Source organism: Acanthochromis polyacanthus, chromosome 1 (assembly GCF_021347895.1).
Source record: "Acanthochromis polyacanthus isolate Apoly-LR-REF ecotype Palm Island chromosome 1, KAUST_Apoly_ChrSc, whole genome shotgun sequence".
Classification (NCBI taxonomy): Eukaryota; Metazoa; Chordata; class Actinopteri; family Pomacentridae; genus Acanthochromis; species Acanthochromis polyacanthus.
In genome coordinates, this window is record NC_067113.1 from 68,819,355 (window position 1) to 68,833,218 (window position 13,864).

At 39.5% G+C, this 13,864-nt stretch overlaps 1 protein-coding gene across 2 annotated transcripts in view; it reads left to right on the plus strand.

Moving 5' to 3' along the window:
• gys2 (glycogen synthase 2) overlaps window positions 1-13,864 on the plus strand; it is a 33,810-nt gene that overhangs the window by 1,803 nt on the left and 18,143 nt on the right. For both annotated transcript variants that reach the window (XM_051954035.1, XM_022217459.2), the window contains exons 2-5: window positions 4,114-4,295; window positions 7,043-7,234; window positions 7,390-7,575; window positions 13,265-13,409. In XM_051954035.1, coding sequence (XP_051809995.1) covers window positions 4,114-4,295; window positions 7,043-7,234; window positions 7,390-7,575; window positions 13,265-13,409 — 705 coding nt within the window. The remainder of the gene's footprint in view (window positions 1-4,113; window positions 4,296-7,042; window positions 7,235-7,389; window positions 7,576-13,264; window positions 13,410-13,864) is intronic.

A 13,864-nucleotide genomic window follows, 5' to 3' on the forward strand; every position in this document is an offset into this window, starting at 1 on the left:
TCCCTCCCTGTCGAGAGTTTCTAGACTCTTGTGTCTTCAGACCTGGGTCTAGCGCGGCTAGGCTAACAAAGTAGTGCAGCTGGAGGTCAAATGAAGACGTTACTCTGTGTTTCAATGGAAGAATAAATATCCCACTTTAATTCATCTTGATCTTTCAAGTTCAGTAAATGTGAAGGATCATTTTGAGTAACGTGCGTTTGTCTGCACACAGTGGTTGGTGCACTAATGTAGCGTTCTTCGGCCTGAACGAGGACGACCACAACACACTGTGAACAATGTAGTGTGGTGAGTTGTGGGAGCGTCCTGCAGATTTCCAAAAAACTTTATATGAATAATTTAGTGCCACTTGTGAAGGTGTGCTGGTAAGACTGACATGATACCTGCCATGTAGATGAAGTCATCTTTATAAGTTTTTTTTGATTGTTGTCATTGTGTCATTGGAGGGCTGCACAATTGAGTAGTGGTTAGCACTTTCGCCTTGCAGCAAGAAGATCCCCTGTTCAAATCCTGGGGTGGGCCTGGGATCTTTCTGCATGGAGTTTGCATGTTCTCCCTGTGCATGTGTGGGTTTTCTCCGGGTACTCCGGCTTCCTCCCACAGTCCAAAAATATGCTGAGTTTAATTGGTTACTCTAAATTGTCCGTAGGTGTGAATGTGAGTGTGATGGTTTGTCTGTATATGTAGCCCTGTGACAGACTGGTCACCTGTCCAGGGTGTCCCCTGCCTTCGCTCAAGTCAGCTGGGATAGACTCCAGCACCCCCCATGACCCTAGTGAGGATAAAGCGGTGTATAGAGAATGGATGGATGGATGGATGGATAGATTGTGTCATTGTAATGAGATGGTTGGTTGGTGGTTAGAATTCATCATATAACCTAGTCCAAAGCATTCCACTGAGGCTGAGTTTTAGAAGAACATTTATAATAAAATTATAATGGTCTCATGACAGTCACTGTCAGTACCAACCACATATGACAGGTTAACTTAATGTAATGTTACGTAAGGCTAAACAGTTTCTTTAATCGGAATAATTGTAAACTGCTCTGCAAGTCAATGAAACATTATAATTTCTTTTTTAGATTGACTCAATTAATGGTTACCAATCATTTTAAACACTTGCTTTGAATTCTGACCTGAAGTAAACACAGAAATCAGCTATCCACCGACAACATGTAAGCTTTTTAATAAACCAGAATTATCTTTGACATCAGCTGGTTTTACATTTTAGAACAATAATATGAAAAACTAATAATTCAACAGTCAAATCTCAGTTTGCTGGCAGCAGTGGAACTTGTGTTTGTAAGCACAGAGGCAGACATCCCTGTATTCGTCTTGTGATTAAAGCTTGCAGTGGAACTGAACTGGATTGAACTGCAATCATATCCTAACTGACACGATCGTCTTATGTGGGTAGATTTATTAACAGGGCTGGATTCCAGTGTAACAGGACAGATTAAACCTCCAGCCGGTTTATTCCTGGGCTAAAATAGCTTAGCCCAGAATATACCTTTACAAGCTAAAATACATCCCATGTAATATCAGATTACATCAATCAAATGAATTTTATCTTAATTTAAGCACAAATCAATGAAATTACGTAAAAATTTTAGGCAAAAATACTATGAGATATTGTGCTGATGTAATGGTGTATTTATGGAGCACAAATCAAGCCAGACTTATTTAAGCACAATACAAAGGCAATATAAATAGATTTTATCAGCTATACAGTAACAATTGAAATTAACAGCCAATGTTGATAGCCGCATAATTTTATGTTAGCATGCAGTTCAGTTTCTCCTTTGATTTGAACTTTTTTTCAGTTTCATTTTCAATTAGCTTAGCACCATTCTGGTTATGTTCTTTCATAATGATTTGCTGGCTGGTCCCTGTAAAGAAAAAACAAACAAACATAACTAAATAACTTGACAGTTAAGAGTTTTTAGGCCAGTTTATACCTGTTGACACGTAAAGGTTAAGCATGTTAAACTTCGATTGTACTTTGATTGGCCTCGGCCAGTGTACATCCAGGTTAATCTGGTCTGTTACACCGGTTCTGTGTGAAAAGATAAACATCCCTGTGTTCCAAATCACATACATTCTGTTTTCTTTAACTAAGTACTGCAGTTACCCAAAATGCTGCATGTAGACTCATACAGCTGGGATTGTTATACTCGTTTGTCCTAATAAAAATACCACTACTACTACTACTCCTACTACTGCTATTAATAATAATAATAATAATAATAATAATAATAATACATTTTATTTATAGGTGCCTCTCAAAACACCAAAGGACACCATATAAAGGAAAACAAAATATCCTAATGCTGCTACCTTCTTGCCCTTACATCCATAGCAGTCTGCGGTGTGACACCAGCTTGCTGTTCACTCTTGGTAGCTCAAGCTGGTTACTTTAGCCAGAAACAGGGATGTATGTGATGTATCCTCTGCTGTAAATCAGAATGACCAGGAAATCATGTTGGCAAATAGGACCAGATGTAGTGCCACATTACACTCACACTTTTGGAATATTACATTTAACATATTGGGACATTCAGTATTGGGACACTGAATCATTTTCTTGTAACTAAAGTATTGTAGTATAATGTAGACATCCTGTCACTGTCTGACTGAAGATTTTACAGGAAATAGCACTGAATTCAAAGCACAGCGGTTGCTTTAAACTTGTGTTTAGTGATTGTCTCCGAGTTGTTGTTGTTTTTTTTTTTTACTGAAATCAGTTGTTTAGTTGTGCAGAGCAGCAGCTTGGGAATAGCTCTGAAGTAACTGCTGGTAATATGTAGTCTTTTATGGACTGTGTTTCAGTCAACGTTTCACACTCATTTCATCTGACAGCAGAAACAGAAAAATATATGAATGAGAACTGCTTTTTTTGAGAAATAGGCTGTATCAAAGTCTATATCTGCTCATTGATTTAACCACTAAAACCTCATCTTTGACACTGCAGAGTCACAGTGGAGATGCAAGGCCAATGTGTTAGCAGCTCACTTCTCTCTTGCGGTGGACATTATATGTAGGCACAGAGAGTAGGACAAACAGATGTTAGGGCTTTAAATGCAAATACTGAGCTGTCCCCTGTGGGGACACACTGGGAACAAAACCCCACTCACACCAGATGTTTGTGTTAGAACTGCAAACAATAAGGCAGCCAATCTAACCCCAGAGCTGACAGTGAGGGCAAAAGTCTGATCAGTGAGAAAGAAGTGGAAGGAATGAAATCAAACGGACATATTGTCCAAAAGAAAAAAAATACTTATATTTATTTATTGTACTTAATCGCATTTATAATACATTACAGAAATAATATATAGTTGTAGTAGCACATTGCTGTGAGAAAGCAGTGGCTTATAAAAACTCCTTCTCTTCTGCAAACTCTGATTTTGACTTGGTAGCTCCTGCAGCATGATGTGTTGCAGGTTCATCACTTTCCAATCAGAAAATCCAGACTCTTTAGTGAGTTTGAGGTTTTCTATACCTCTAATGCTCTACGATGCTGTGGAACAGTTCAGAGGTTATCGGCCACTCCACTGTTGTCTCTGCTTTCACCTCTTGTATAACTGCTGTTCTCTGATGCAGTTTGGACGTCATTATAAGCACCCTGAGAGCTGACGTCCTTTCATATCAGTATTTGTTTTCTTGTTGCCAAATGAAAGACTATAAAAAACATTTCCACATGTTCTCTGCTCTTACAAAACGATGTCTATGTTACAAATAACACAAAATACTGGCAATAATTGAACTTATGAGTATTTTAACACTGAGTTTATCCAAAATTGTTCTAAAACAGCTGACACAATGTAGACTAGCATTTACCCTAACCCGAACAGTTAATCAGAGGATGATATTTAACAATATATTGGCTTGCCTTTGAGTTCATTTTAGCTTGATCTCAGTTTGATTTGTATTTTTCTGACTTTTTATACAGTGATCTGTCATGGAGTTAGATCGTCTGAAAGACAGTTTGATTTTTGACTTTTCAGTATCAGTTAAATCCCTTTTCTGGCCTTTTTAACACACATAATGAGACTGCCTAACAAAAATGCACATTTCAGTATGACGCTCTATTCACTGTGCAGTCTGTGTGTGCTTGCAGTTGGAGGAATCTACACGGTGATCCAGTCCAAAGCGAAGATCACAGTGGATGAATGGGGTGAGAACTTCTACATGATGGGGCCCTACTTTGAACACAACTTCAAGACTCAGGTGGAGGGCTGTGATCCTCCCAATCCTGCCATCAGAAAGGCCATGGATGCTCTCATTCACAACGGCTGTCAGGTGGGTCAGTGTGTCAGTGACATTCATGGTAGTGGAAGCAGTGAATGCACCAGAATACAACCATAAATAAGATTAGGAAAGAAACTTTTTCCAGATGCATAGGATCCCCCTTTATCTGCAAACATTACATTATATTCAGGGCTTCCCATAGTTTGCACACCGTAGTTAGGAGATTCTCCATGCAGAGTTTTACGCAAAGTAAAACTCTGCACATCGTTGGCTTACTAGGCCAACAAGCCAACAATGTGCTCCTGTGGTTGTATTTTGAGTAAAGTAGGCAGAAGTCAAGTTTAGGGCAGAATTAATGGATAGATGTTTTTTAAAAATTGCTTTCTGATTCCCGTTTTTGATTTCCTTAGTCACTATGATTTCTTCAGCTGTCTTGAGAAATGACACTTTACAAAACACAAAAAATCTAAAGCCACATTGAGTTTTAAATAGAGGAATAGAATACTTCTTCTACCACTGGGGTACTCTTGGTTTTGTTTTTTTTTTTAAAGAGATGGACAGGGTTTTGCGGGCTGTACCCTGCAAAATCCATGCTGAGACAGGATTACTGATAGGTTTATAAAATGGATTGATGGATTAGGATGTTTATTTAGGATTTTGTATGATGTTTACAGGGGAGGATGAAAGTCCTAATATAGCCCTTGTGGCCACTAGATGGTGTACATACACTGATGATCCAGGCTGAGGAGCATGTCATGTTGTCCAATCTAGTTTGCTTCAGCTTAATTCAGTTTTATTTATATAGCACCAATTACAATTCAAATTGTCTCAAGATGCTTTGCAGAACACATATGGCTGAACCCCTAGAGCAGCCCTAAGGGGCCAGTGGCAAAAAAAACACTGTTGAAACAGGAAGAAACCTTGAGCAGAACCCAGTTCATATAGGGGAGGACCCACAGAGACAGAAGAGGGAGAAAGGGTGGGGGACAAGGAATATATAACACACAATTGGATACATGCATGATCAGAGTAACATAAATGATACATACAATCACAAGCTAACATTGAAACTGATTCAAAAATTTAATGTTATGGTGTACAGCTCTGGCATTAAAAATATCACATGTATAGCTGGTAATAAGATGCAAACAGTGTGTAGATTAGCATATTGTGTTTAGTGAGGGTGATGCAGAGTAGATCAGTAGAATTGGACAGCTGGAAGCAGTGGGCTGGAGGAAGGTCAGCAGCAGCATCCCACAGTGGACATGATGGAGACTAGACCAGTTGGTGGGACAGCAACCACAGATCTGAAGCATCCAGCTCTGGGACCAGGGACACTCGGAGAAAGAACACAGGGAGAAACAGAGTTAGTACAATGCAATAACATAGTAAATACATAGACAATGAGAGAAGAGCTCAGTGCATCCAGAGAGGTCCCCATGAGTAATATTGATTGACATGAGCAAACTGGTACCTGTCTGATAAGTAGGACTTAAACCAGTCCAGTGGTGCCAATAGAATGTTCTAATCTCTGTAATGAAAGTTTGTGGTTGATGGTGTCAAATGCTGCACTAAGGTCCAACAAAACAAGTATAGAGGCCAGTCCATTATCTGACGCTATGAAAAGGTCATTAGTAACTTTCACCAGAGCTGTTTTTGTGCTATGATGCATCCTGAAGCCTGACTGAAACTCTTCAAACAAGCTATTCCTTTGTAAATGTTCACAAAATGATTTGCAACTGTTCTCTCCAGAATTTTAGAGAGAAATGGTAGGTTGGATATTGGTCTATAATTAGCTAAAACATTTGGATCTAGAATGGGCTTTTTAAGTAAAGGTTTGATGACAGTAACCTTAAAAGCCTGTGGTACATAGCCTGTTACTAGAGAGATGAATCAGATCTAACATCGATTAATTAATTGAATGTAAAATGTCCTTGAACAGTCTATATTGAACAGCTTATCCTGAATGATAAACTAAGAGTACATACAATGGGCAGCTGACTGGTCTGCTAGAATAAACTCCTGCAGTCTCTGGGAAGTAATTCATCATACTGAAGTAAAGATATTTATTCAAGTGCTACACTTAAATACAGCGTTAGAGTACTGTACAACATCTTTAAAGATGTTTGAATGCATTTGTCATATAAATGCATTATTGCTCATTGATAGTTTAGTTCAAATACAAACAGTGTAATTTGGTGTTTTGAAGCCTACCAACTTTCAGAGAATAGAAACAGCCAGCATCAGTTTAAATAGCTACATGATTCAAACGTATCCTGAAGCTGTAGCGTTGTTGCTGGTAAATGTGCAGACAATGCTTAGTGCACTGTACAGTCAAGTTGTTTGTCTGTCTGTCTGTCTGTTTGTCTGTCTCACTAGTTTTTAAAATACTTCAGTAAATTGAAAAGTGTATTTAAATTGAATCCTTAAATGCTTGATAACACAACTGCAGATGTTTGACCTTTAGTGTGCTACTGTTCTATGTGTGTGTTTGTGTTTCTGCTAATTGAAGAACAAAACTTTGGCTGCGTTTCTGCAAAAGAGCCAGCAACCAAACACCAACATGCATCAACGCATCTCTCTTAAAGAACAGTGGGCATGATTACCAGAAGGTGTTTTTCCACTAACTTTAAATTTCTTCAGAACTGCATAGTAAAGTGGCTTAGCTGCTCCTAATTATTATCAGCCACAAGCTGCAAGCAGTGCATTGTGTTTGCAGGTGCAGGTTTGTACAAATGCTGGATATTTAACAAAAAACACTGTACTGTACATGTGCTTGGCTGATGTTCATGCTGCAGGTTCATTTTGGCCGTTGGCTAATTGAGGGCAGCCCCTATGTGATCCTGTTCGATATTGGCTCAGCAGCCTGGAACCTGGACCGCTGGAAAGGAGAACTGTGGCAGACCTGCAACATTGGCCTCCCGTACCATGACCGAGAGGCCAATGATTCACTCATCCTGGGCTCCTTGATTGCCTGGTTCTTCAAAGAGGTCAGTATATCGCTCATCAAAGTCCCTGAATGTAAACCTTTTCCCTCCTGTTGAAATCATTGTCTGAAAGTGCAGCTTTAAGCGAGTTGCAGTTAGACAGAAGTGTATTTAAACACAGCTTCTTTCCAACTCCAGACTAATGTTTTGCTTTTCAGTTAACAGACAACCTTGGAGACAAGCCCAATGTCATTGGTCATTTCCATGAGTGGCAAGCAGGTCCTGGGCTTATTCTCTCTCGCTCCCGCAAGATTCCTATGGCAACAGTATTTACAACACATGCCACCCTGTTGGGAAGATACCTCTGTGCTGGAAATGTTGACTTTTACAACAACTTAGACAAGGTAAGGGATCAGTAGGGCTGGTCCTGTTATAGACAGACACATGCACATACACTATTGGTCAAAAATTTTAGAATGTCACAATTTTTCCAGTTTTTTAATTGAAATTCAAGTAGTTAAAGTTCAATGAATAGCTTGAAATGGTCCAAAGGTAAGTGGTGAACTGTCAGAAGTTAAAAAAGGTAGCATTACCCAAAACTGAACAATAAAGTACATTTCAGATTTATACAAAAAGGCCTCTTTCATGGAACAAGAAATGAGTTAACAACTTAAAGCTGTTCTGCAACAATGGAGGTTGATCAAACCTTGAAAGTTGGTGCGACCAAATCCTACAGATGTCCCAACTTTTCTTGATTACTTACAACCCCCTCTGTCTGCATAAAAGTAGTATTTGAACACACTGTGGCACCATACCCTCCAGAGCATTATTTAAAGAGTACTATACTGTAGAAAATGCTATAAAAATGGTGAAGAAAAGGCAATTAACAATAGAAGAGAGTCAGACCATCGTAACACTTAAAAATGCAGGTCTTTCCTACACAGAACTTGTGAAGAAAGTCAAGGTGTCAGTGAGTCCAGTTTTCTTAACCATCAAAAGGCTCAGAATTTGAAGGAAACTCTGACAGGCAGAGGTCTTTAAGACACAAAGACACAACAGAACCAGAAGACAAGTTTGTGAGAGTTAACAGCTTGGAGATCACAGCACAACAACTGTTGCTCACAGGACAACAGTTTCAAGCACAGCTTAATAGTGGTCTCAGTTTCAACTGTGAAAAGAAGACTTGGAGTTGCAGGTTTGACAGGTCGAGCTGCAGCAAGATAGCCATTGCTAAGATGTCAGAAAAGGAAAAGGAGGCTTGGCTGGGCTATTGAACACCATCTTCAACTTCTGAAGACTGGAAGAAAATATTATGGACTGATATATCAAAATTTGAAATCTTTGGTTCATCATGGAGGATTTTTGTATGCTGTCGAGTAGGAGAAAGGATGGTTCCTCAGTGTGGAACATCAACTGTCAAACATGGAGGAGAAAGTGTGATGGTCTGGGGCTGTTTTTCTGGATCCAGGGTCTTCCTCTGGGATCCATTCTTAGAAAGTATGGTATCTCCTTCCATTGTAATGCTGATGGCAGTCTGATTCCTTTAAAGCAGAGGGATGCCTTCTCTATTAAATCACTCCTGGCGTGTCTTGATGACATCAAAGCTTGGATGGCTTTGAATTTCTTACATTTTAATGAAAAGAAAATGGAAGTGATGGTGTTTGAATTAGTTGAATTAGAAAAAAATGCTGCTGCACGCCTTTTAACTGGAGAACGAAGAAGACACCTCCTCACACCTCCTCTGGCCTTTCTCCCACTGGCTGCCTGTGCATTTTAGAGTCCATTTTAAAATGTGTTTATTTGTTTTTAAATCTTTAAATGGTCTTGCCCCACCGTGCCTCTTAGAGCTGCTTTTCTCTTATACTTCTGCCCAGTCTCTTAGGTCAGCTGATCAGCTGCTCCTTGATTTGGGTGTACCCAAATCCAACCAGAAGCTCAGAGGAGACAGACCCTTCTCTGTGGTTGTCCCCATGTTGTTGAACAAACTACCTTTGCACCTTAGACAGGCCCCTTCCCTGTCCATTTTTAAGACCCATCTTAAAACACACTTTTACTCCCTGGCTTTCCATCCAGAATGAGACACTGTTTTTATTTGTTTTAGTGCCATTTGTTCTGTATTTCTGATTTTATTTGTTTTTAGTGCCTTTTATTTTGTGATTTTATTTGTTTTTTAATGCTTTATTGTGTATCTCTGATTTTATTTGTTTTTGGTGCTTTTATTGTGTATTTTTGTATTTTATTTGTTTTTCGTGCTTCTATTGTGTATTCCTGATTTTATTTGCTTTGTTCTGGATGTACAGCACTTTGGTTCAATCAGTGGTTGTTTAAAGTGCTATATAAATAAAGTTGGATTGGATTGGATAGGGTCAGTTCTTGTACAGAGTGAGAGGAAGCCTGAACCTAAACATCTACCACAGCATTCTGCAGCACCATGCAGTACCCTCTGGTATGTTCCTAGTTGGCCAGAGGTTCATCTTACAGCAAGATAATGACCCAAAACATCAGTCCAAGCTATGCCAGAGCTACTTTAAAAGGGAACTTCGTTTTTTTTTTCAACCTGGGGTCTGTTTTCATTTGTCATTTCATACATGTGAGTGATGGAGAAATTCATTTTCGACATAGCTCCAGTATTTAACCAGGCAGGCAGCTTAGCAGCTCAGCTAGTGAAAAGTATGGGGCAACTTGCCCCCCGCGTCAAAGTCCGCCCTAACGTGCTTTTTTTCCCCAAACTGACCGACTCGGATAGTCTCAATGAGTGTCCCACAACATACTAGAGATGAGAAGGGAACGAAAACTTCCACATTACCTGGCGATCGCTCTTTGTTGTGGTCTGTATCCAAATCTCAGGACGCTAGAAAGCAAATCTCGTTCCAAAATCGCGCGAGCTATTTTGTAGTGCTTGGTTTCTAAATTGTTTTTTTTTACTTAATTTTTTTATTTGTTCTATGCTTTTATTTGCGAGTACAATGAGATATTAACATGTATAATTTCTGATAAAATAATGGAAAAATTGGGTTGTTGTAAAACTTTTGACTGATATTGTATACATTATATACACATTTATATTTTTAATTTGTGCAGAAGGGCTCATTGTCTCATAATATTTCTAAAGCTAACCCACTGTACATCAGTCCAGCAATATTTGTTATATTAGTAAAAATCCTGAAAATTCACACATTCACACAATCAGCGGCTGTCAGATTTATTTTCGCATTCAAAAGTTCAGTCCAAAAATCGTAGCCTTTTACAGCCACTTAGAGCATCATTAGTAATGTTGAGTTGTGTGTGGAGGGGTCAGTGGGATGCTTGTAATTGGCCTTGCTCTGCTCACCTCCTAAATGTCAGCGTAGCGCTAAAGGTCGCTTACTGGCTGAATGGATAATTGACAGGTGATCCTCAGCCTCAAAACAAAGTCTAGAGGAACTTCACCTATTCTATTTGTGGATTCATATCAATATGCATATTCATATTTGTCAAAAGTGAGACAAGATGCAATTAGCATGGATAAACAAAGCATGAACATCAAGTCAGTGAGTTCTGTTCAGTCCCAGAAGTGAACATTCAACTGAAAAAAAATCTACTAATCTTAATTTTTTGTGTTCCATGTGACATGTACTTGCATCCCCTATTATGCTTCTTTTCCATAGACTTACCTGTGTCTTATATCCATAATTATATACTAATAAAAGCAGGTTCTGAATATGTAATGAGTACACATGTGACAAAAAAATACTTGTTACAATTGTTAGCTGGTACTAATCTGCATAGTTTTTGAATGTGCTGTTATTGTAAAGTCTTGAATCACCAATGACTCTTTTTCTATGATGGAATGATCGAAATGCATGTTTTGTCTGAAAGACAGTCATGCATTTTGGTTCTTTTGGAAATATGACAAAATCGGCTTGTCTCAAAAATATACATAGAGCAACTTGAATGATCAGTTTTAATGGCGTGGACAGTTTTGTTGCTCAGATTTTCTCTATGGCTTGGTCTCTTAAATTCTTGGGAATTATTCCCATTGACTACAGATGCTGACTCTGCTGAGCCAATGGAAATGGACTTAGCTACTAGCGCTACAGTGAGAATGTCTAAGGAGCTCAGCACAAATCTGAAAAAGTTTAACACATTTGAAAAGTGGGCTGCACAGTGGTGTCGTGGTTAGCACTTCCGCCTTGCAGCAAGAACATCCCGGTTCCAGATCTTTCTGCATGGAGTTTGCATGTGTGGGTTTTCTCCGGGTACTCCGGCTTCCTCCCACAGTCCAAAAACATGCTGAGGTTAATTGGTTACTCTAAATTGTCCGTAGGTGTGAATGTGAGTGTGATTGTTTGTCTGTATATGTAGCCCTGTGACAGACTGGCGACCTGTCCAGGGTGTCCCCTGCCTTCCCCCAAGTCAGCTGGGATGAGAGGCTCCAGCACCCCCCATGACCCTAGTGAGGATAAAGCGGTGTGTAGAGAATGGATGGATGGATGGACATTTGGAAAGTAACTTGGAGCCATTTTTAAGTAGTTACAGATTGCCAAAACTGTGCAAACGAGAAAGGTGAGGAGGTAAGGCCTTTATACCCAAGAACACCATGTCATCTGTGGTGGTGGTGTTGGTACATGGTAGTGGCAGTATTATACTCTAGTGTTGTTTTGCTGCCAGTGGAACTGGTGCTTTATACAAAGTAAATGGAATAATTTAGAAGGACGATTACCTCGACATTCTTCAGGAAAACCTAAAATCATGAGCCAGAAGGTTGGATCTGGCTGTATTAGGGTGTTGCAAAAAGGCAGTGACTGCAAACATACATCAGAACTGATAAAGCAATTGTTAAATCAGGCGACAATTCAGGTTTTAGACTGACCTTCACAAATCGGTTGATGGGGTAAAAGTCACAACTTTCACCCCATCAAGAACCTGTGGATTGTGCTGAAGACACAAGTCTGTGACAGAAAGCCAACACTCTTAGTTGAACTGCACCAATTCCTTCAAGATGTCACTGGGCTTTTTGTTCACATTGTCCTTTAATTTATCTTGGGCATCAGCATCAGGAATCTCCCTGGCTTTCCTCTCACCTGTAGTAGCTGTAGATATACAGCTCGAAACTTGCCAGAAGCTTTTTGGATGGCCATGGAAAGAACCTAGTTAAGGTAAAAATGGCCAAGGGACATTTATTATTATCACTGCTGTATGGTAGACCCAGCATTTCCAAAAAATCTGTAATAAAGCTATAAAAGGACCAAAATGCATGATTGTTTTTGTGACAAAGACGAATATCTTTCAATAATTCCATCACAGAAAATTCAGAGTTAAAGGAGTCACTGGAAACTCTGGTATACTATACATGTATAGTATATATACCAGAGGGCTGCACAGTGAAGTAGTGGTTAGCACTGTCGCCTTGCAGCTAGAAGATCTCTGGTTCACGTCACGGCTTTCCTTCTTTGTGCATGGAGTTTGCATGTTCTCCCTGTGCATGTGTGGGTTTTCTCCGGGTACTCCGGCTTCCTCCCACAGTATAGAGGATGGATGGATGGATGTATACTATACATGTATATGGTATAGTATATGTATAGGGTCTTTACAAGTGCATGTGATTTAGTTTATTCACAACTTTACACCACTTAAAGGCAGGTGCCTGTATTCACATACAACAGTATTGCATTAATCAACTTCTCCTCTATTATCACTAATGTTGTAATATATCACAGTAATGAGACAAACCTGATATTTCATGACACTTAAACCATCAGCATTAATAGAGGAATGGTTATTATTGTTTCTATCAAATGCTGTACACAAAGGACACAGATGTGGTCAGTTGAGAGCTCTTCATATAGTGAGCTGTTATCCTGTTCAAGCCTGATGGATCTGGTAGCTGGTTGATAAATCAACCCCACTGTCCTGACACGCTCTTGTTTTCCATAGATACACAACAGTTCAACACTGAGAGACAAAAGACATACACATCTGCAACAAAATAAAACTGTAGTTGTAACAGCTATAAAATGCTTTCGTGGACAATTTCTACATTTAAATTTAAAAAAAAATGAACATCCATGTAATGATTGGCTCTTTGTATCTGTGTTTCTGTGTGTGTTATAGTTCGACATTGACAAGGAGGCAGGTGACAGGCAGATCTACCATCGATACTGTCTGGAGAGAGCAGCAGTCCACTGTGCTCACGTCTTCACCACAGTCTCTCAGATCACTGCTGTGGAGGCCAAACACATGCTGCACAGAAAACCAGGTGCAAATTCACTGTTCAACTTTGATAGTGGATTGTCACAACAGAAATATATTTTTACTACTCCGCCAAGGAACACAGTGGAGTTATGTGACGATCGGCATTGGTTCGGAGACAAACCAATGCTGGCTGGCTGGCTGTCTGTGTCTGTCTGTCTGTCTGTCTGTTAGCAACATTACTCAAAAACTAACAGATTTGGATGAAATTTTCAGAGAAGGTCAGAAAATGACAAAGATGACAACAAGTGAACACTACATCAGCTGCCTGCTGACAATCACATGATTGTGATCCTACTACAAATCCACCACTGAGGACTTATCAGGACTCATCCATCTGAAAATAATTCAAGGAACAATTGATAAAATTGAAACACCCTCATAATAAATTATGAGGGTGTTTCTGAGTCCCATCAATTCCCGCCACCCACTACATATTTAGGTCATGTGATTCGGTATCCG